General features: G+C 41.2%; 1 protein-coding gene across 4 annotated transcripts in view; it reads left to right on the top strand.

The window, feature by feature from the left end:
- LOC103732815 (cytochrome P450 4X1) overlaps window positions 1-20873 on the top strand; it is a 46371-nt gene that overhangs the window by 9023 nt on the left and 16475 nt on the right. For all 4 annotated transcript variants that reach the window (XM_008831638.1, XM_008831569.1, XM_008831773.1 and 1 more), the window contains exons 2-8: window positions 5716-5857; window positions 7025-7069; window positions 10626-10753; window positions 13609-13736; window positions 13814-13968; window positions 19197-19297; window positions 19899-20089. In XM_008831638.1, coding sequence (XP_008829860.1) covers window positions 5716-5857; window positions 7025-7069; window positions 10626-10753; window positions 13609-13736; window positions 13814-13968; window positions 19197-19297; window positions 19899-20089 — 890 coding nt within the window. The remainder of the gene's footprint in view (window positions 1-5715; window positions 5858-7024; window positions 7070-10625; window positions 10754-13608; window positions 13737-13813; window positions 13969-19196; window positions 19298-19898; window positions 20090-20873) is intronic.

A 20873-nucleotide genomic window follows, 5' to 3' on the forward strand; every position in this document is an offset into this window, starting at 1 on the left:
GGGAACTATTCTTTTATAATCCTGTTGAGATCTGGTCAGTGCCACTGGCCTGAGATTCTTATCCTTCCTGTATGTCTACGATACATAGATTTAGTCTTTTTATGTTGTCCCACATTTCCTGCATATTCCATTCATGTGTGTGTATGTTTAATTTTGCATAGTCTTTACTTAAGGAGTCCAGATCTTCAACTTTATCCTCCAGTCTTGATACTCTGTTTTCCATTTCATTCATTCTGCTTATGAGACTTTCTCTTGTTGTTTCTAATTGTTTTATTGAGTTTTTCAGTCCCGTGTTCATTTCCACCTGGGTTTTCTTCACTATTTATGTCTATTTAGTCAATTCACTTTGCAAATAATGGATTGTTTTTGATATTTCATTAAGCTGCATGTTTGTATATTCTTGAGCTTCCGTCAAAAATTTATGTCTTTCCTCTTTGAGTTCTTTGGGTTGTTTGTCTGTGTTTTCTTGAAGTTCTTTGATCATGTTTATGATTGTTCTTTTAAATTCTGCATCCTGGGGTTCTACACGGTGGTTCTCAATGCTGTGCACTTCTGTAGGACTTGTGGGATTTGTTGGGGACATATTTTCTTAGTTTTTCATATTGTTTGTGTTTTGCATTGCCATTTGGGCATATGATGTTCTTTGTTGGTTATGTGTTCAACAGGAACTGCTACTCTGCTTCTGTTTAATTTAATTTTGGTTCTGTTAATGTTGTTTATGAAGCTTAGTTATTTTTGTTTGCGTATGGAAGACAAATTAATGGATATTTCAAGTTCTTGCTGGATAATAGACTGGTCAAAGTCCTGACTGAGCAGGTCTGTCTCTCTGATCAGGACACTGGGAAGTTGGCAGTAAGGGAGCTGCCTGGATGAGAACTTAGGGATCTATGATAGGGTGTTTAGTTAATCTTGTTTTTGAAGCTAGTCCTAGGACTTGAGGTGAAGGAATTGGAGCCTGCCTGTAAGAGAGGCTGACAGGGGACCAGGTTGGGTGGATGAGAGAAACTGGGTAGAGAGGCAGTGAGCAGGATCTGACTTACCAGAGTCCTGGCTGAGCAGATCTGCCTGCCTGACCTGGAGGCTAGAAATTTGGTGGGGAGGGGACAACCTGAGTGAGGACTTAGGGATCTTTGCTAGGGTATTTAGTTAATCTGGTTTGGGACTTGAGGTGAAGTTATTGGAACTGCCTGTGAGAAAGGCCGGCAGGGGTGGGAGGGGGGTAGACAAGAGAAATGGGGTAGCTAGTAGTCCTAAGGTGAAGGAATTCTCTTTTGTTTTTAAAAATTGTATTATTTGGGGCTGGAGAGATGGCTCAGTGGTTAAGAACACTGGTTGTTCTTACAGAAGACCCCAGTTCAAATCAGTTCAAATCCCAGCACCCACGTGGCAGCTAACAACTGCCCATAACTCCAGTCCTAGGGGATCCAAAAGCCTCTTCTGTCCTCCGCCAGCATTGCACGACATGGGTGCACTTACCTATATGCAAGCAATACCTGCATATACATAAAATAAAAATGATAAATAAATTTTTTTAACTGTATTATTTATCCAGGCATGGTAATGCATGCCTTTGATCCCAGTCACTATTACACCAGTGAGCACATCTTGCCAGGTCATAGGTGTTGTAGTTCACAGTGTTCACAGCTGGATAAAGGTGATGATTATTTTTTTCCTTCTGGTAGCATGCATAACCCCTTCCAACACTACAACATTTTGAGTCTCTTTTCATTGTCTTCTATTAACATATATTTATAGTTTTTTATGTACTCTGACAAGTTTTGTCTTTTAGTTAAAATCCTTACATTATTTGCATGTATCATTATTACTAACATATTTTTAGTTTGTTCTAGAGAAAACTTAGTATTTAAAAAACTGAAAATATGTCTGACACTTAATTAACTGAAATATAAATTCCACTCTAACCAGTACAGGACTTCAGGAACCTTAGATCCACATTATAGTTTGGATCTGATATGTGCCCCCACAGGTTCATGTATCTGAGCATATAGCACCCAGCTGATGGTACTCTTTGGAGAGGTTGTAGAACCTGGTTTGGTAAAGGTGGGTCACTGGAGTTAGGCCTTTGAGACATAGCCCAGCCTTTTCTCCCAGCCCTGTTTGTCTCTGTTCCCTGGTTGGCCGTGATGTAAACAAGCCTTGGGCTCTTTGTGTGAGCCACAATGTCATGCCATCCCTGCTTTGATGAGCTGTGTTCCCTGAAACTGGAAGCCACAATAAATCCCTCCCTTAAGTTGCTTCTGGCAGGTGTTCCACCACAGCGATAAGAAAAGCACCAGTGTGCTCCATGTCTTCACTACTCAGTGCTTTAAATGTTGTCACTGCTCTTTCTGTGTTTGGTTTGACTTGTCCTCACACACTCACTACCCATTATAAAAGTTAATTATTCACTGCAAAGCCATTGCTATGTTCTGTCATGTGGTAAATTAATTTCTTGGATATTGCTTTTGATAGATTTATTGAGGTATACTTCATATAACATGCAATCACCCTTTGAAGTATACGATTAAATTGTTTTCTACATAATAGTTGTGTGGACATACCCCAATGAATTTTAGAACGTTTTTATCTAGTCAAAAAATATAGATGGGGGGGCTGGAGAGATGGCTCAGTGGTTAAGAACACTGCTTGTTCTTGCAGAAGACCCGGGTTCATATCCCAGCACCCACATGGCAGCTAACAAGTGTCCATAACTCCAGTTCCAGGGAATCTGACAGCGTCTCTGTCTTCTGCAGGCATTGCATGACACGGGTGCACTTACCTACACTCAGGCAATATACACATATACATAAAATAAAAATACTGAATAAAATATATTTTTTAAATAGATAGGGAAGCTACAACAGTAAAAGCTCTACAATATGGTAGTCTAATAAAAATCATCATGATGAAAAAGCCAATTGACATGCCAAGGTGGATAGGGGAAGTTTCTCAGGGTCCTACTTCAAGATGAAGGGGTATAGGCAATTAATGGAAGCTGGGGAGGGAGAATCAGTTCTCTCCAGGGTATAGCTCCTCAAAAAGCTATATAATCTAAGAGGGCAGCCCTAAAAGTTGGTATACATGAGTACCATTAAATGCACTCAGGGCATTATATATTTTTATATTTCTAAGTGTATGTATATCTGTAGTAATAATAATCAAAAAAGAAGACAAGAAATTGAGAGGGAGTGGGAAGACCATGGGAGGAATTGAAGGAGAACTGGGAGGGGTGGAAATAATGCAAGTACAGTGTTCATGTATGAAATTCCCAAAAATACAGTAAAAGAATAGATAAAAGAAACACGCAGTAACACACAAAAGTCTACACCTTTGAGCTATTACTACATAAACCCCCTTCCTCCTATCTCACTTCAGCCTTGGGCAATCACTAATATACTCTCTATCACTATAAATTTGCTTATTTTAGATATCTCATGTAAACCAAATCAAATAACATGTGGTCTTTTGTGACTATTTTTTACTTAAGCATAATGTGTTCAAGGTTCGAACATGCTGCAGAAATTAATTCCTTTATACAGCTAGATAATATTCCATTATATGAATATGCCGCATTTTGTTTATTCCTTCATCAGTTGATGGAGATTTGAGGATGAACAGTTAAGAACAAATTGTTTTATATCACTTCGGTTTATGTACCTAAAAGTAGAATAGCCAGGTTCATTGATACTCTATGTTTAACTTAAGGAAAACTATTAAATTATTATCCACCATGGTGGCACTAGTTTGCATTCCTATCAGCAGTATACGACAGATTGTTTTGAGATTTTTTTTCTTTAGCTTGTGTGTGTGTGTGTGTGTGTGTGTGTGTGTGTGTGTGTGTGCGCGCACGCGCGCATGTGTTATATGTGTGCCTGGGTATATGCACGTGTGTGTACAGGTATATGAGCTTTGTGTGTATCTACTCAGAGGCCAGAAGAGGATGTGTCCCATTGACTTATATGTCTATTCTTGCACCAGCACCACACTGTCTTAATGACTGTTGTTTATAGTAAGATTTGGAATCACAATAGATTTCCATTGTTTCATCCACTCAGAATTGGCTAAAAGTGAACCAAGTATTTGATTATGGCTGGGGGTCCATGACAGTTTCTTACCTGAGCAACCATCATAACAGGTTATAATTTTCATGAGGGCAAAGATTCTGATTTTCTTATACTTTTCTGTATATTCATCACCTAGCATCACCAAAGGACATCACCTAGCTCTCCAAAAACTCATATTATTTGTTAATGAATAAATATTCACATTGTTGGAAAAGCTAACTCTGACACATCAACATCGGCTTAGTGGTTGGAGTACTAGCAAACAAATAGCATCATTTCAGGACCTAGATTTTAGGAATCTTGACCTTGTAGTGAACCTAAACTATCCAGAGTCCAGTTCATGGCTTCATGGGTGAGAGTAGCTGACTGATAATGGGAAATTGGAAGACAGAGTTTCCCACATCTTCTGAAGATAAGAACAATCACACAGAAAGTGGTGTGGGGTCACACAAGAAAGAATTCTCCAGCCTTCAATTTACTCACGGGTGGGGATTCCTATAATCATGCTCAAGTGTGTATATGCACCCCAGCCACACACATACACACCAGAAGTAGATGGAGTAGAGGAAGAAGAAGGAATCTTACTTTCAAGCCATTAGTAAACTACTTACAAAAGCAAAATTTTGGGTTGGGGAAATAGCTCAGTGGTTTAAGTGCTTACCACACAAGCAAGAAGACCAGAGTTCAGATCCCGAGAACCCATGTAAATGCCATGTGGGGGTTCATCTCTTGATTTGATTTAAAGTCCCTGCCTCAAAGACAAGTTGGAAGAACTACCAAGGATGATTCCCAGCATCAACCTTGGCCTCCACGCTCACATGTATACACACACACGAGCACACATACACATACACACACATTCGAACACACATATGTACATGTAAGCACACCACACACGTGTAATAAAAAGAAAAAAAGGAAAAGCAAAAGGTCCTTTTCTGACAGTAGCATTTGCACTTTGCTTTATTAATGCTGAAAGCTGAGTGAGCTTGTTAGCTTACTCCTGTAACCCTGCACTCAGGAGCCTAAGGCAGGATGATTGATGTGCATTCCAGGCCAGTCTGGGCTATAGTGTGAGCTCCTGTCTCAAAAAAGGAAGGAAAGTTAATCTTGGAAACTGAGAGTTTTGTCTCAGTGTCTGCTTCAGGTTTCAGACACCTGTAAGCATGAACTTTCTGCTGTTGTAGAGGAAAGAATTGGATGCTCTTTGTAGAAGGAATTGGTAGGTTTTTAGAGAGAAGTGTTTACTATTAAGTCATGAAAAAGAATCACTGAAAAGAAAGTGGAGAAGGGGTGGTGAGCTGCCAGTGGGTGTGTTCAGTAAGCTTCCAGTAGCTTAGGGAAAAAATCTGCAGCCTCACAACCCCACCTCCCTTCTAAGCATGTGATGCCTGCAGATGAAACACGTCTCACCTCACCCTCTGGTGGGGAAAAACAGGATCTGTCATTCAACAATGATTTAATACACTGGCCCTAACATTATCTCTAAGCTTAAAAATCTTAGAGAAAGCATTTTCACCCACGTTCAGAAAAGGAGTCAAGTCCCTCTGCTGTGCAACCTACTGCGGGTCCTGAACTCTCCTTGTGTCTGTAAGACAACACAAAGCCAGCCTGAATGATGCTCTAATTTCCTTTACTCTTTTCACTGTAGTTTCTTCAGGAGGATAGAATGGAGAAGCTTGATGAGATTGTAGAAAAATACCCTTGTGCCTTCCCTTGCTGGGTTGGGCCCTTCCAGGCATTTTTCTACATCTATGACCCAGACTGTGCAAAGATATTTCTGAACAGAACAGGTAAGAAGGAAGGCAAACCTCAGGATCATAACCCTGCTAAGAATGAGTGCATAACTCACAGGCCTGATATAAAGCAAAGATTAGTCCTTGGCCCAGCAGAGACCCTGAGCAAGTATAGAGAGGTCTTTTGCTCCAGTGAAGAGGCTTCTCATGTGTTCCCCATTCCCTTGTCTAGTTGTGACTCCTGGCTCTATAAAATCCAGCTGCTACTCCCACCTTGGCCAAGGGCCTCCTCTGTTTCCTTGGTTTTGTAACTTCACACACACACACACACACACACACACACACACACACAAACACACACACTCCATCATGAACGTAAGCCTCTAGGAAAAATCAGAAGACCACTAGACGACCACTTCTGTGGGCCTAAATGTAACCCTTAGAGATGCTGTATTCACTTACCAGTCCAACCTCTTAGGTATGGTCCAAATGTTCTGTTCCTTTGCATGAGTCCTTTTTTGCATGAGTTCCTTTCCATAGCATGAGTCCTTTTTTGACCCAGTCCTTTTACAAGGTATGCCCTATGAATTGTGTCATAGCACAAAACTAAAATGATCAGTTTGAGCTCTGGTAGCTTTGTAAAATGAAAGTCTCATATTCTAATATTTCATGTGTTTCACATTCCTCCAACCTAGTAAGAGAAAACACCCTTTCTCATAACACTTCCTAGTTTCCCGGTCCTTCTGCTATAACATGTGTAGAGTTGACCTCCTTAGGACCAGAGTTGTAAAAGACCTTTACATTAGTCACAAGAACATCAAAGGCTTTTGTGCCTTGCTGTCTAATGTTTTCCAACTCTGCTCTGATAGTTGATAAACCTTCCAACAAGCATAAATGTCCCAACCCCCATTCTAGAACTTAACCATCCCCAGGCAAGTCAATTCTGATGGAGGAAAGAGAAAACAGAACAGAATATGAACTTCAGTGCCAGGGCTTGCCTTTCTCTGGAACTGAGCCAAGACTCAGGGTATCTCCAGCCTCCAAGGCTGCAGGAGTCACCTGAGGCTCTCTCCCGCCCACTGTTTACTGCAGGGATGGCCCAGGCTTCCTCCTGCTCACTGTTTGTGCCAACTGCAAGAAAATAAAGAAAACCTTTGCCCGCTTGACCTGGTCATGAGTGTTTCCACTAATGTTGCCTTTTGTTTCCTCTGCTTGACTCTGCAGACCTGAAGACCCAGTATCTACACAAGTTCATGACACCATGTCTTGGTATGTATGTGTCACTTACCCCATTACCTTTCCACAGTAGAGCATTCCAAAGAGACTGTGTTAGTCACTTTTCTGTTGCTGTGATAGAAACACTGACCCAAGCAATTTATAGAAGGAAGAATTTGTTTGAGCTTATGGTTCCAGGGGAATTACAGTCCGTCATGGCAGGGAGGCATGGTGGCTGGAGGTGGCTGGAGCAAGAGCCGCAGAAGCTAAGCTCTCACATCATCACGCAGGCACAGGAAGCAAAAGAGCGACTAGAGATCTGGCAAGGCTTAAGAACTCTCTAAGCTCACCCCCAGTGACGTGCTTCCTCCAGGATAGCCACACCTTCTAAAACCTCCCAAAAGAGCACCATCATCTGGAGACAAAATGTCCAAATACTTGGAGCTGAGGGGGGACATTTTCATTCAAACCACCACAGAGACTGAACCAAATCTGAACTCCAAAGCATCAAAAAGGGTCAGTCAAATAAATGTGACATAAATTCAGACTGGGATCATCTGGGAGAAGGAAGAAAACCAGTCAGAGGGAGGCAGGGAACAGGGATGGGGGATGAGGCAAAGGAGGAGGGGTATAGCACATGAAAACAAAGTATAATGACACATATGTATGAAGATGCCATAATGAAATCCATTACTTTGTATGCTAACATAAAAATACAAGTTTTAAAGTTTAAAATTGGAGCTGGGGAGACAGCTCAGTAAGTACTTAGGACCTGAACTGAATCCCCAGAACCCACATAAAAGTGATGGGAATGATGGTGTGCACTTGTAACCCCATCACTGGGAAGACAGAAACAAGCAGATCTCTGGGACTCGCTGGTCATCCAGTCTAACCTAGTTGGTGAGTTCCAGGCTGATGAGAGACACTGTCTCAAAACAAACAAAAGGCTGATGATACCTAAGGAGTAATCTCCAAGAATGTCTTTCCTCCAGGAGTGGAGAGATGACTGGTAGTAAAAAGCATATACTGCTCTTGTAGAGACTCTGAGTTCAATTCCCAACACACATGTCGGGTGGCTCACAAATGCCTGAAACTCCAGGCCCACGGGACCTGACCCCTTCTTCTGGACTCTGCAGACACCTACAATCACAGGCACACACCCCCACCCACAAACGCACAACCATACACATAATTTAAAATTAAATTAATTAAAAGATTGTCCTCTGGCCTCAAACACATGTATACACATGTACTCCACACACATAAACACATGCCAGGCATGGTGATGCACGCCTTTAATCCCAGCACTCAGGAGGCAGAGTCAGGCGGATCTCTATGAGTTAAGGCCAGCCTGGTCTACATAGTGAGTTCCAGAACAGCTGGGAGACCCTGTTTCAAAAAGACCAAAAAAAAATTTCCTTAAAGAGTAAGATAGATCTAGCCAGGCATGGTGGCACACGCCTGTAATCCCAGCACTTGGGAGGCAGAGGCAGGTGGATCTCTGTGAGTCTGAGGCCAACCTGGTCTGCATAGCAAGTTCCAGGCCAGCTGGGGCTATAGGGAGACTCTGTCTCAAAAAGACAAAAAAAATAAAAAAGAGTAAGATAAATTTATAATGAGTGTTATCTATGGGGAGGCTTGACGGGGACCTCAAGGGTCAGCCCAACCTCTTAGAAAGCATTCTTATCTATTTCTCTCTTCAAAGTCCCATTTTCCACTCCCTCTCATTCTTCAAACTCTTAATTTCACATCCCCATATTCCCAATCCTTTCATCTCTCTTAATTACTGCTTTCCTTTCTTTGCAGATGCTCTTATTTTCATATGTCTTTCAGTACATCAGTACTATTGGCACTATTCTGTGAGCAGATAAATTATGCTGTTTTCCCATGTAGTTGATATTAATTTTGGACCAGGAAGAAATTAAATGAAAGAATATAGACTTTGGATTCAGAGACCCTTAGATTTTAATACTGCTGTCCACTCCAATAGACTACTTGAATACGATCCTTGAGAAGTTATTTAATCTCTCTTCAACCTCATAAGGAAAATAAGGGTGGCAGTGAGTGCTATGGCTGGTATGAGAGAAAGGAATCTCAAATTTCTGGCACTTGGTGTAATTACCAGCACTGTAAGCGAACCAAACCATGCATCATGAGCAAGGCATTTTTAAGCACTCAAAACAAAAAAGGTATCACTCAGACTTTAAAGTTTTTTGAAAGATTTTTTCAAAAGACTTTTGGGAGGGGGGACTGGAGAGATGTCTCAGCGATTAAGAACACTGACTGGTCTTGCAGAAGACCCAGGTTCAAATCCCAGCACCCACACGGCAGCTAACAACTGTCCGAAACTCCAGTTCCAGGGGATCTGATGGCCTTTTCTGTCCTCAGGCATTTCATGACACAGGTGCGCTTATACACAGGTAGGCAAACATGCATACAACATAAAATAAAAATAATAAATAAAATATTTTAAAATTTAAAAATAAACTAATCTTGTGTGGCTCTGGCCTTTCATCCCAGCACTCAGGAGGCGGAGGCAGGTGAATGTCTGTGAATTCAAGACCAGCCAGGGCTGGTCTTTGAGACCCTGTCTCAAAAAAGGGGGGAGGGAAGGCCAAGTACTGGGATTAAAGGCATGCTCCACCATGCCCAGCTGGAAAGTCTTTGGGGGGGGGGTATTTTATCTTAAAACTCCTAGGTCACAATCCATCACTCAGGGAAGTCAGGGCAGGAGCTCAAAGCAGGAACCCGGAGGCAGGAATTGAAGCAGAGATGGTGGAGGAATGCTGCTTACTGGTTTGCATCCCCTGGCTTGTTCAGCTATCTGGAAAGTCTTTTTTAAGATTTATTTTATTTTTATGTATGTCTGTGTGTCTGTAAGTTTGTGTTCATGTGTGAAGGTGCCCATGGATGTCAGAAGCAGGTATTGGATCCCCTGCAGCTGCAGTTACAGGTGGCTATGAGCCACTCATGTGGATTCTGGGTATAGAAATCCAGTCTTCTGCAGTATTAACAGACATTCTTAACTGTTGGTTCATCTCTCCAGCCCCTGAAAGACAAATCCTTATGTCCACTTTGGCAATAGAAGATTGTAAAGTATTAGCCTTGATCAGTGTTTCCACAGACCAGAGCTCAAGCTGGGGTTATCTGGGCACAGAAAAGACATCTTTGTGTTCACAGTAAAGTTATGGATTGGTCTGCAGTTAAGAGGAGATAGATATTTATCATGCTTCTACTGTGCGCTAAGGAAAGGCCAGGTAAAGTGCCTTGTGTGTGTGTGCCTTTATTTACCTGAGCAGCACATAATATCACACCTCCTTGTTGAGAAACTAAGCCCCAAAAGGTTGAGTAACTGCCTCAGTTACTACATGAGTGGTAATTAGTAATTTTGTCAACATTCTTATCTCGTCAGGTCCCAAAAGTTATCAGACTTTTCTCACAGTGTTAAATACATTTATCCCAGGTGTGGGCATCAGAACTCACCACAATCTCTACGAGCTCTTTGACACTATTTTATGACAACCTGTGAGCTGATCACCTCATGCTGTTCCTTATCTCTCCATCTCATCTAACAAAGTAGCATGAGATTTTCTGCATTTTGTTTCTCTAGGAAAAGGACTTCTGAATCTAGATGGGCCCCGGTGGTTCCAACACCGCTGCCTACTAATGCCTGGATTCCATTGTGATAGCCTGAAAACATGTGTGGAACCGATGGCCCATTCTGTGAATATGATGCTGGTAAGTGAAGTGGGTAAGTGACTCTAGGTCACTGCAAAGTATTTCCAACCAGCACAGTATTAGACATTTATTTAATGGATTGTGAAAATTCACAGTTGATTTCTAGAAAATAACCAGTATACAAGTACCCACTGAGCAATGGTGTCTGAGTTAGCCTTTCCTGCATTTGTTGGGAGGGCTGAAGGGATGGCTGAGGTTAAGAGCACTGACTACTCTTCCAGAAGACCTGGGTTTGGTTCCCAGAACCCACATAATGACTAACAGTTGTCTGTAACTCCAGTGCCAGAGGACGCCGTCTTCTGGCCTCTGCGGGTTTGCACGCACATGGAAAATACATGCAGGCAAAACAAAACACTCATAACTCAAAGTGAATCAAAAATTTTTAATTAAAAAAAAAGAGCCAGGTGCGGTAGTGCATGCCTTCACGCCTTTAATCCCAGCACTTGCGAGCCAGGTGCAGGTGAATTTCTGTGAGTAGGCCAACACAGGAAATTCCAGGCCAGCTGGGGCTACAAGGAAACCCTGTCACAAAAATCTCAAAAAAAGAAAAGAAGAACTGATCATCTGTCTTAAATTTTTTCTGAGATTCTGTAGCAATAAACCAAATACCAAGTGGTGAGATTCAGAGAACCAGTGCTATGGGAGACAGATAAGGACGCCAAGAGCAACTGACCAGTGTCAGCTGTCAGAGGAGACTCAAATTTGCCACGAAATATAAGCTGATTTGTATATGTAGATATTACAGATGAGAGAATGAGTAGAGTGACGTGAACAAAGGCTTGAGGCTGAAATGAACTTGCCTGATGCTCATGAAGGACTGAATTTTGGATCACCATCTCTAGTAGCACTGCAGATGTGAGTTTCCTCTTGTAGGTGGTGGAGGATCATTAGGAGGTAAGTTGAACCTTCCAAAAGGGCTAGAGATTGTTGCAGAGGAGCATTTCTGTTGAGTGAGCTCTGATTTAGAGGTGTGTTCTGTCAGAAGCTCTACTGGTGCAGAGGGGGTTTGGTTTTTTGTTTTGTTTTGTTTTGTTTGAGGGGGGGTTGTTTGGTTTTGTTTGGGGTTTTTTTGTTTTGGTTTGGTTTGGGGGTTTTTGTTTTGTTTTGTTTTGTTGTTGTTGTTGTTGTTGTTGTTTTGCTCTTTTTGAGACAGGGTCTCCCTGTAGCCCCAGCTGGCCTGCAACTTGCTATGTAGACCAAGGTGACCTCAATCTCACAGCTATCTGCTTGCCTCTGCCTCCCAAGTGCTGGGATTAAAGGCGTGCACCAACATGCCCAGTTAATGTATTTTTTTTCAAATCAGACAAATAATTAATACAGTGTCTTCATAAACACTTCAAATGCCAATGAACCAAATTCCCCTCCATCCTCATTGGCAAACCCATCTCTGTCCCTGAGGAACAACTGTTACCAAACTATTGCTGTGTTCTCAGGAATGCCCTCAGAAATGATCGCCTCTTCAGGGATGGTGGTGGGGATATCAGCGAGCACAGACTCAGAGCACCAGGCTCAAGGAGAGGGCAGAGCATCCTCCTCTGATTCCAGTGCTGCTCAGAGTCCAGCACAGTTCCACTTCTACCCGTGGCTATATTTTTTTACCCTCCATTTCCAAGAGCCATTTCTGCCCTCTGTGTTTCTCTGGTTTTCCTGACTCCCTCTCATGGAATGCTGAATGCTTCCAGAGGACCTCAAGCTTGGGGACCTGCCCTTGCTCTCATTTCTTCTAAACGCATCACGTGGGCCTATCAATACACTCTGTATGCATGGCTTGAAATATCACTCTTGGGCTGGAGAGATGGCTCAGCGGTTAAGAACATTGGTTGTTCTTGCAGAAGATCCAGGTTCAAATCCCAGCACCCACATGGCAGCTAACAATTGTCCATAACTCCAGTTCCAGGGGATCCGATGGCCTCTTCTGTCCTCGCAGGCATTGCACAACATGGGCGCACTTACCTACATGCAGGCAATACATGCATACACATAAAATAATAAAATATTTTTAAAAAGAAATATCACCCTTAACCCCATTAATATGTACAACTAATACATGTTCATCCAAAGAAAATAATGTTTTTTTAAAAAATTATCTAATTTAACTGTAAGCCATCTGACCAAATAATTGACAGTTAGGTAAAAGGTTTTCAAACTCTGCCTTTTAATCAGTCTCCAAGTTTAGGACCTAGTTGATCACATTTAGGTGCTCAACAAATGTAGGTTGAACTGAAACATTTCAATTTATTTGCATTTTTACACAAAAATAATGCTTATTGTGTTAAATGCATTTCTTACTAGAGCAGAGGACCTTTGAGGCAGTTCAGAAAAGTTAAGCAAAGCATTTCAGACCAGATAAGTAGGTCGCCCTCCGTGGTGAGGTCAGAGGGTGCAGGCTGCACATGGTAGGAGCCAGGTCCCTGCAGCAACGTCTCTCCCCAATCTCTAAATCTAAAATGTTTTTAAAAAATGATCTGCATCTATCTGAAGTGCCGTTATGGTGGTTGAGAGTAGCTATGGACTATCCAGGGGGTGAGGTGGCAGAAGCCCTGGGGAAACCTCTAGTTGACTGCTGGTCCTCACCTGAGGGTGCACGGAACTCTGCCTGTTTGGAGCAGAGCTGTGGAAATCACTGAGAGGCCATTTGCCAGATGTACAGTGTACTCACGCTCGTTCTCACTCAGTTGGTGAGTGTTTCCCTTCCTCATGTGAAAGCAAACACGTGGATTATTTACTCTCTGGCTCTTGGTTCCTGTGAGGTCAGGGTTTTGTCCTTTAGATGGTAAGGGCAGGGTCAGGGAAAAGCAGGCAAATAAAGGCAATTTGATGATGGTGATGATATTGATCTTGGCCTCCTCTGCCAGGATAAGTGGGAAAAGATCTGCAGCGCTCAGGAAGCAACCGTGGAGGTGTTTGAACACATCAACTTGATGGCCCTGGACATAATCATGAAATGTGCTTTCGGCCAGGAGACCAACTGCCAGATAAACGGGTCAGTGACAGGACAACAAACATATTCACAGTGATCTGAGTCAATTATTAACACACAGTCCCAACTTTTTCTTCTAGCACCTATGAGCCTTATGTGAAAGCAACATTTGAACTTGACAAAATTGTATCTTCTCGCTTATATAATTTCTGGAATCATCATGACATAATTTTCAAATTCAGTCCTAACGGCCATCGATTCCAGGAGTTAGGCAAAGTACTTCATCAATATGCAGGTAAATACACGGACTTTTCTTGGGAATAGGTTGCACAAGTCCATGCACCATCATGACTGTCTTGTGTCTAGAAGGATAAGTCTCAGGGTAAACAAGAAAAGAATTCTTGCTCTTAATAGAGCTCTGAATTACAACTTCCATCTGGTAAGATTAGCTTCCTACCTCATAACAGTAGTCTTCTCAGAACATTTTTATATATAATACATTTTTATTATACACAATTATTCTTAATACATATACAAAGTGGACATTTAAGATTTCAAAATGAGCATGGAACATGGCTTTGTACAGTGAATTAAGTAATAATTACAGGCTAAAAATATTCATACAACATGGGGGTGGAAGAAAGAGTAGTTGTGGGTGTGTATTCAAAACACACTCATTCAAAAATGTGTTATTTAGAAAATTCCCCCATCCACATAAAGCATGTCAATTGGCATTGTCATTGTGTAGGTCTTGTTTAGGCAGCCATATTGTTGAGACTTCACAGGAGAGCTTGAGAGCTTCCCTGTCATGTCTGGAAGACACTAGCATCAAATGTCCCCATCCTCTGACTCCTACAGTCTTTCTACCGCCACTCTGCAATGTTCCCTGAGCCTTAAGGTTGCAACTCTAGATGAAGAGCTACAGGCAATCAATGACTGCTGAGAGAGGAAGAATCTGTTTTCTCCAGGGGTGAGCTCCCTGATAGATTACCCAATCTAAGCGGTCAGCCCTACACATATGTACATACTAGCACCACTAAATGGACTCAGTAAATTATAAATGTGTGTGTGTTTGTGTGTGTGTATAACAACAATAATTAAACAATAATTAAAGGGGAGGAGGTCAAGATATTGAGAGGGAGTCAGGGGAGCTTGGGAGGAGTCGAAGGAAAAGAAAGGGGAGAAATTCTGCAAATATGGTACTCGTGTAAAAGTCCCCAAAAAGTAAAATTTTAAATTATAAAAAACAAAATTATGTTAGCAAAACATAAGCACAAAAATAGAAATAGAACAAGCGTTTTAAGCAATTCAACATTACTTTTCATGTATGCAATAACAGAGAATACTTATCAGCACTTAATCCTTCATCAGTTCCAGTACTTACTAGTACCGTGACTTTGGACAAGTTACTTACTGCTTTATCTCAATGTCCACTATGAAATGAAGACCCATTAAGTCTGTGGTAGTGAGGAGAATGAATTATTTTGATTTTGTTTTGGAGTTTTTTGTTTTGATTTGTTTTCTTTGTTTGTTTTTGTTTTTTGTTGTTGTTGTTTTGATCTTTTTGAGACAAGATGTCCCTGTAGCCCCAGCTGGCCTAGAACTTGCTATGCAGACCAGACTGGCTTTGAACTCAGAGGTTTGCCTGCCTCTGCCTACTCAGTGCTGGGATTAAAAGCATGCGCCACCACACCCAGATAGAAGAATTTTTTTAAAAGTAAAGCTCAGGAAATAGATGTCAAATATAAAGTACAATTATTATATCAAAACCTTGGCCCTCAGGAAATTTGCAAGCACACACACAGATGTGCATATACACATAGATAGTATAAAAAGGGTGTTCAAAGAAGGTTAGAAACAACTTAAGATATGTGTACATTAGAAATTGCAGCATTCTCAAAAGATTTTGCATCATAGTCTGCAGCATTACTACATCAACATTATAATTACCTGAACAATAAAAGCCTAACTCTTACATTTAGTGATGGTTTTGAATATTTTTATTGGATTTTTGTGCATTTCATACAAACATCTTAATCATCTTTATTTCCCCTTCCCCCAACCCCCATTATCCCTCCCCACCAGATTTCATGCATTCTGTCATGTATGTTAAGGCCTATCAAGTCAAGTTTGTGTATCCAGATGTCCTTCAGTGCAAGTTCATCCCCAAACTCAGAGGATACCTGTTCCCCATCTCTTGGAACTATCTGTCTCCTGGAACTGTGCTGATGAAACTGCCTTGCTAGAACTCTGTCCCTGGAACTGTGTCCCAAGTCTGGCCCTATCCATAATTTTATTCAAAATGGCTTCTCTATCTTCAATTGGGAAAATTCAAGCTTGGCTGTACCATAATCTTAACAGATCATCTGGTCTTTTCATCCTTAGTTCTAGAATATCTCATTCATCCTAGGTTAATCATCGTTTCTATCCTCCACTGTTCAATGGAAATGGGTTGCTGCCTTTTAGCAATATGTTAATTCTTAAGGATACCCACATTCATTCATTCATTCATTCATTCATTATCTTTTGGGGTAGAGTACCAAATGAGGTTGCCTAGGAAATGATATCGGGTGCAAGGTCACAAGACATAAGAGCATGTGGTTTTGCTGGGGTTAATTTAAAGTCATTAGTTCAACAGCCAGGCGTGGTGGCGCACGCCTTTAATCCCAGCACTCGGGAGGAAGAGGCAGGCAGATCTCTGTGTGTTCGAGGCCAGCCTGGTCTCCATTAGTGAATCCAGGCCAGCTGCGGCTACAGGGAGACTTAGTCTCAAAAAAAACAAAACAAACAAACAAAAAAAGTCATTAGTCCAGATTATGTCCATTTATAAGTCATTCCCGCAATAGTCCACACACACAAAGTTAATATTTATGTAGTTGCTGATATAAACAGGAATGAATTTGAGGATACTACTTAGTACTTGGTAAGACAGTTCTCTACATTTTCTTTATTTTGTATAATTACGATGAAATCCAAAGCATTAAGGAAATAGTTAAGTCACCTAATTTATTAAAAGCTTCACAAAACCTTTTCAAATTTGTCTTTATTTAGTCAGATTTGTCAGTATTTTCTCTTATTGCATCAGGATTTTTAGTAAGCACTGAAAGCTGTCTTCTTTTCTGACATTCTATAATGTTTGCACCCATGAGTTTGTATTTGTAGGGGCTGTCTGTGCTTTGTGGGATGTTTGCCTTATCTATCAGCAAGACACTTGAAGCCAATAGAATTCTGACAATTGTGGCAAATGAAAACGCTTCCAAACATTGCTTAATGTCCCCTGAAGTCAAAATTGCCAAGGTAGAGAGCTGGAGAGATGGCACAGTGGTTAAGAGCACTGGCTGATCTTGCAGAGAACCCGGGTTTGATTCCTAGTACCCACATAATGGCCAGTTCCAGGGGATCTGACACTCTTCTGACCTCCACAGGCATTGCACGAAACAGGTACACATACGTACTATGCAGGCAATACACTCATACACATAAAATAAAACTAATTTTTTAAAAATTGCCAAGGTTGTAATCTGTGGTTTCTTCTGGTAGTAGTATGGCTTCATTCTTTTTACCCTTAGCATTCTTACCATTTAGAGTTGATTCCAATGAATGATATGGTGTTGATCCATCCCTCCAAATGTTCATCACTTATTTACTTTAATAGTTCACTTTCCCAAACATCTTTGTCATATCCAAACCTGATACATGTATTGGGATCTGTGCATTTCTTATAATAGATCTTAGTTAAATTTAGACCCTCTCCTGCAGAACTCCTCACACCAGATTTCATGCATTGTCATATATATTAAAGCCTGTCCAGTCAAACATTTGTACCCAGATATCACTGGGTACAAGTTCATCCACTGGAGTCTAGTCAGCCTATCTAGAGCCACTACCTTAAAGACCAACCAACTCCACAATAATCAGTTGCCAATAGTTCCCTGGCTAAGGTTGGTGCCTACTACACATTTTCCCGGTTCTATACTGGGGTTTTGTCTGGTTGAATCAGCATGGATTTTGTGCATGTTGTCACATTGCTGCAGGTTCATATGAGCAAGTTCCCAGAGAAATTTGTGCTTCCAGTTTGGCTCTTCCAATCTTTCCATCCCTTCTTCTGCAATGGTCCCTGAGCCATGGGTGGGTGAGGTTTAATTTAGGAGTCCTGTTCAGGGACCAATGAAGCTGAAACTGACCTGGAAGCATCCTTCCTAAAGACTAGCTCTCATAGTTCTAGAAGATACTATGCAAGCAAGGGAGAAAAATTAATCAATGGTCCAACCCAGCTCTAAAGCCTAATAACCACAAGGATAGGCACAGCAAGCTATCTCTATTGGTGCAGTAGTGACACTTTTATCTAAGGAGTAATCAACCGCTATCTAGTTAGACTTAAAGCCCTCTCAATGGGTGGGAAATCATGGGTGGCACAGTAAACGTAGCCAAATACACATGGCTAGATAGATCCTAGAGAAAACCCTATCTCTGTCATATATCTACTCAAATGAGATTCCATACTGTATGCTAAATATATATCCTTATATTTATAGACAAGTATATCATATACCACTCATCAAAGAAGTTTCTTTTTGCAACATATAGAGCCTTTTACAGAGTTCTACAACTGGTCACACACAGAGAATATATGTCTGAGAGAGGTCTAGCCCTAAGGGAACTAAACTCTTGACACACAGAAAATGTTTTTGAAAATATAACATATGACTTGCTTCTTACTTACGTCTATCCAAATACACTATATGACATGGAAAATTCAAATAACAAATTTGACCCCAATTAAGCTAGAAAACTAATTTCTACAGAAGTTTATTTTAAATATTATTTCTGTTGCATGTTCTGTTTTTGTTTCTTTGCTTGCTTGCTTTTAGCCCCTTTAATTATGTATGTGGAATGTTTTTCCTGTTGACCATTCCATTTAATAACTTCCATGAAAGCAAGATTTTAAACTGAGAAAGAAAGCAGTGATTGCCACATGCATCTAAAATTTGAAATAATCTTTTGTTGTTGTTGTTGTTTTGAGATGGGTATTCCCTGACCTGCAACTTGCTAGGTAGACCAGGCTGGCCTCAATCTCAAAGAGATCTACCTGCTTCTGCTTCTCAAGTGCTGAGATTAAAGGTGTGTGCCACCACCCTGCTTGAAATCATCTTAGTTCTATTGCTTACCTACTAATATACATTAATTCTTGGTCTCTTCTGTTTGAAAGTTTTCATATAATTTTTTTGAGAATTTCATACATGAGTATACAGATTTCACTCCTCCCTTTCTCCTCCTACTTCCTGTCATGTTCAGGATCTCTTTTTCCATAATTATAACACTTTATTAGAAGTTGTCCACTGATGGAAAATAAACCACTTATGCAAGTTTAATCTACTTAATTGTAGTATACCTGGTCAGGCCTCTGAGAAGACTTGAAAGCAAGACTTGAAGTTTTCATGGACTCTGCCTTACTTTATACTGTATTTGACTTTGATTGACTTTGCTGTTATTTTAGTAGTGAGGACATATTTTTCTATTCAGAAAAGGTAATCCAGGATAGAAAGAAGTTCCTCAAGGCTAGAATGGAGCAGGATGACACTCAAAAGTATCAAAATCTTCTGGATATTATCCTTTCTGCCCAGGTAAATGGTCCAAAAGTCTGGGCTTGTCCATTTTGCGGGGTGGTGGGTAAGTGGAATCAGGATGAAAGGACAGGATTGGCTCCATGTAGTCTGGGGAAAGACGGAATTCTGCAACTCACCAGAAGAAATCAGTGAAGACTGAATCGTTTGTCATGATTTGGGAGTTGTATAGACACATGGAGTTTAGAGAATCACAGGAAAACTGATCACAGAGAAGTACTTTAAAAGAGAGAAATGTTGAAAAACTGGTTACATCTGGAAGAGTGAAAAAAATTTCTAAGTCCTTAAGCAAAGCCCTCCTTTTCTTATATAACATTCATTCTCCTTTGTGCTCCAGGCAAAGCATGACTCATAAAATATATTTGTTGAACTGAATTAAAATTTAAATCTCAGGGTGGGGGATTTAGCTCAGTGGTAGAGCGCTTGCCTAGCAAGCGCAAGGCCCTGGGTTCAGTCCTCAGCTCTGAGAAAAAAAAAAAAAAAAACAAAACTTTTTTAATCTCTATTTGAAACTCTAGTTTTTCTGTAAAACCATCATTTCAATTGCACCTCCAAATTTTAAGGTGACATTTTATTCAAATGTCTCTACTGTATGTTATAGGCTGAAAATGAAGGCAGCTTCTCAGAGGCCGACCTGCAGTCTGAGGTGAACACCATCATGTGGGCAGGACATGATGCCTCTGCAGCCAGCCTCTCCTGGCTCCTCTACTGCCTAGCTCTGAACCCTGAGCATCAGGACAGATGCCGGACAGAGATCAGGAGCATCCTGGGGAATGGATCTTCCATCACCTGGTAAGAGCTGCAGCCCTGAGCATGTCATCCTAGCTCTCTTCTTGGGATTTTGCTTGATTTCTTACCCTGGTGCCTTAGTGACCATAGTACCTCAGGGCATATGTATGTTGAGGGAGAAGCAGGCCACTTGTCTCTTAACCCTTGACTTTTACAAAATAATTCACTAACCCAGAACTTATCTATCACTAATTCAGAAATCATCTGTCACTGATTTTTCTACTCAGTAGTGTAAAAATGTCCCATTTCTTTCTTTTCCCTAAACTCTGACACATTTGAATTGACCATAGGCTTACATGTGGAGCTTCAGTGGCAGGGTTCAGCAGCGTTCCTCTGCTCAGAGAGCTGACCGAGTAGCTGCATTTTTATTGAGGCAGGCTCACAGCATACACATTAGCCCATGCTGCTGTCATTAGTTTCAGTCTTCAGGGTACACTTTGGTCTTTGAAGAAATAAATGAAGACATTTTAAGTACTGAGACAAAAAAAAAAAAAAGAAAACATTAAGATATGCTGCAGGTCCTGTCCTCAGTGGGTTCACAGTTAAGGCAGGAAAGAGACCTTAACACAGTAAGTTGAAGTATTTATGGTAAGGGTAATGACAGAGACATGTGCTGTCCACCAGACTTAGAAGGTAGGCATCCACACTGGCAGTGGGGCTCCCTGAGACTCCTTTGGGGATCTGATACTTAAAGGATGGATAGGAGCTGGGAGTGGTGGTGCACGCCTTTAATCCCAGCACTTGGAGGCAGCGGCAGATGGATCTCTGTGAGTTCAAGGCCAGCCTG

This window comes from Nannospalax galili, unplaced genomic scaffold (genome assembly GCF_000622305.1).
Source record: "Nannospalax galili isolate Female #2095 unplaced genomic scaffold, S.galili_v1.0 scaffold750, whole genome shotgun sequence".
Taxonomy (NCBI): domain Eukaryota; kingdom Metazoa; phylum Chordata; class Mammalia; order Rodentia; family Spalacidae; genus Nannospalax; species Nannospalax galili.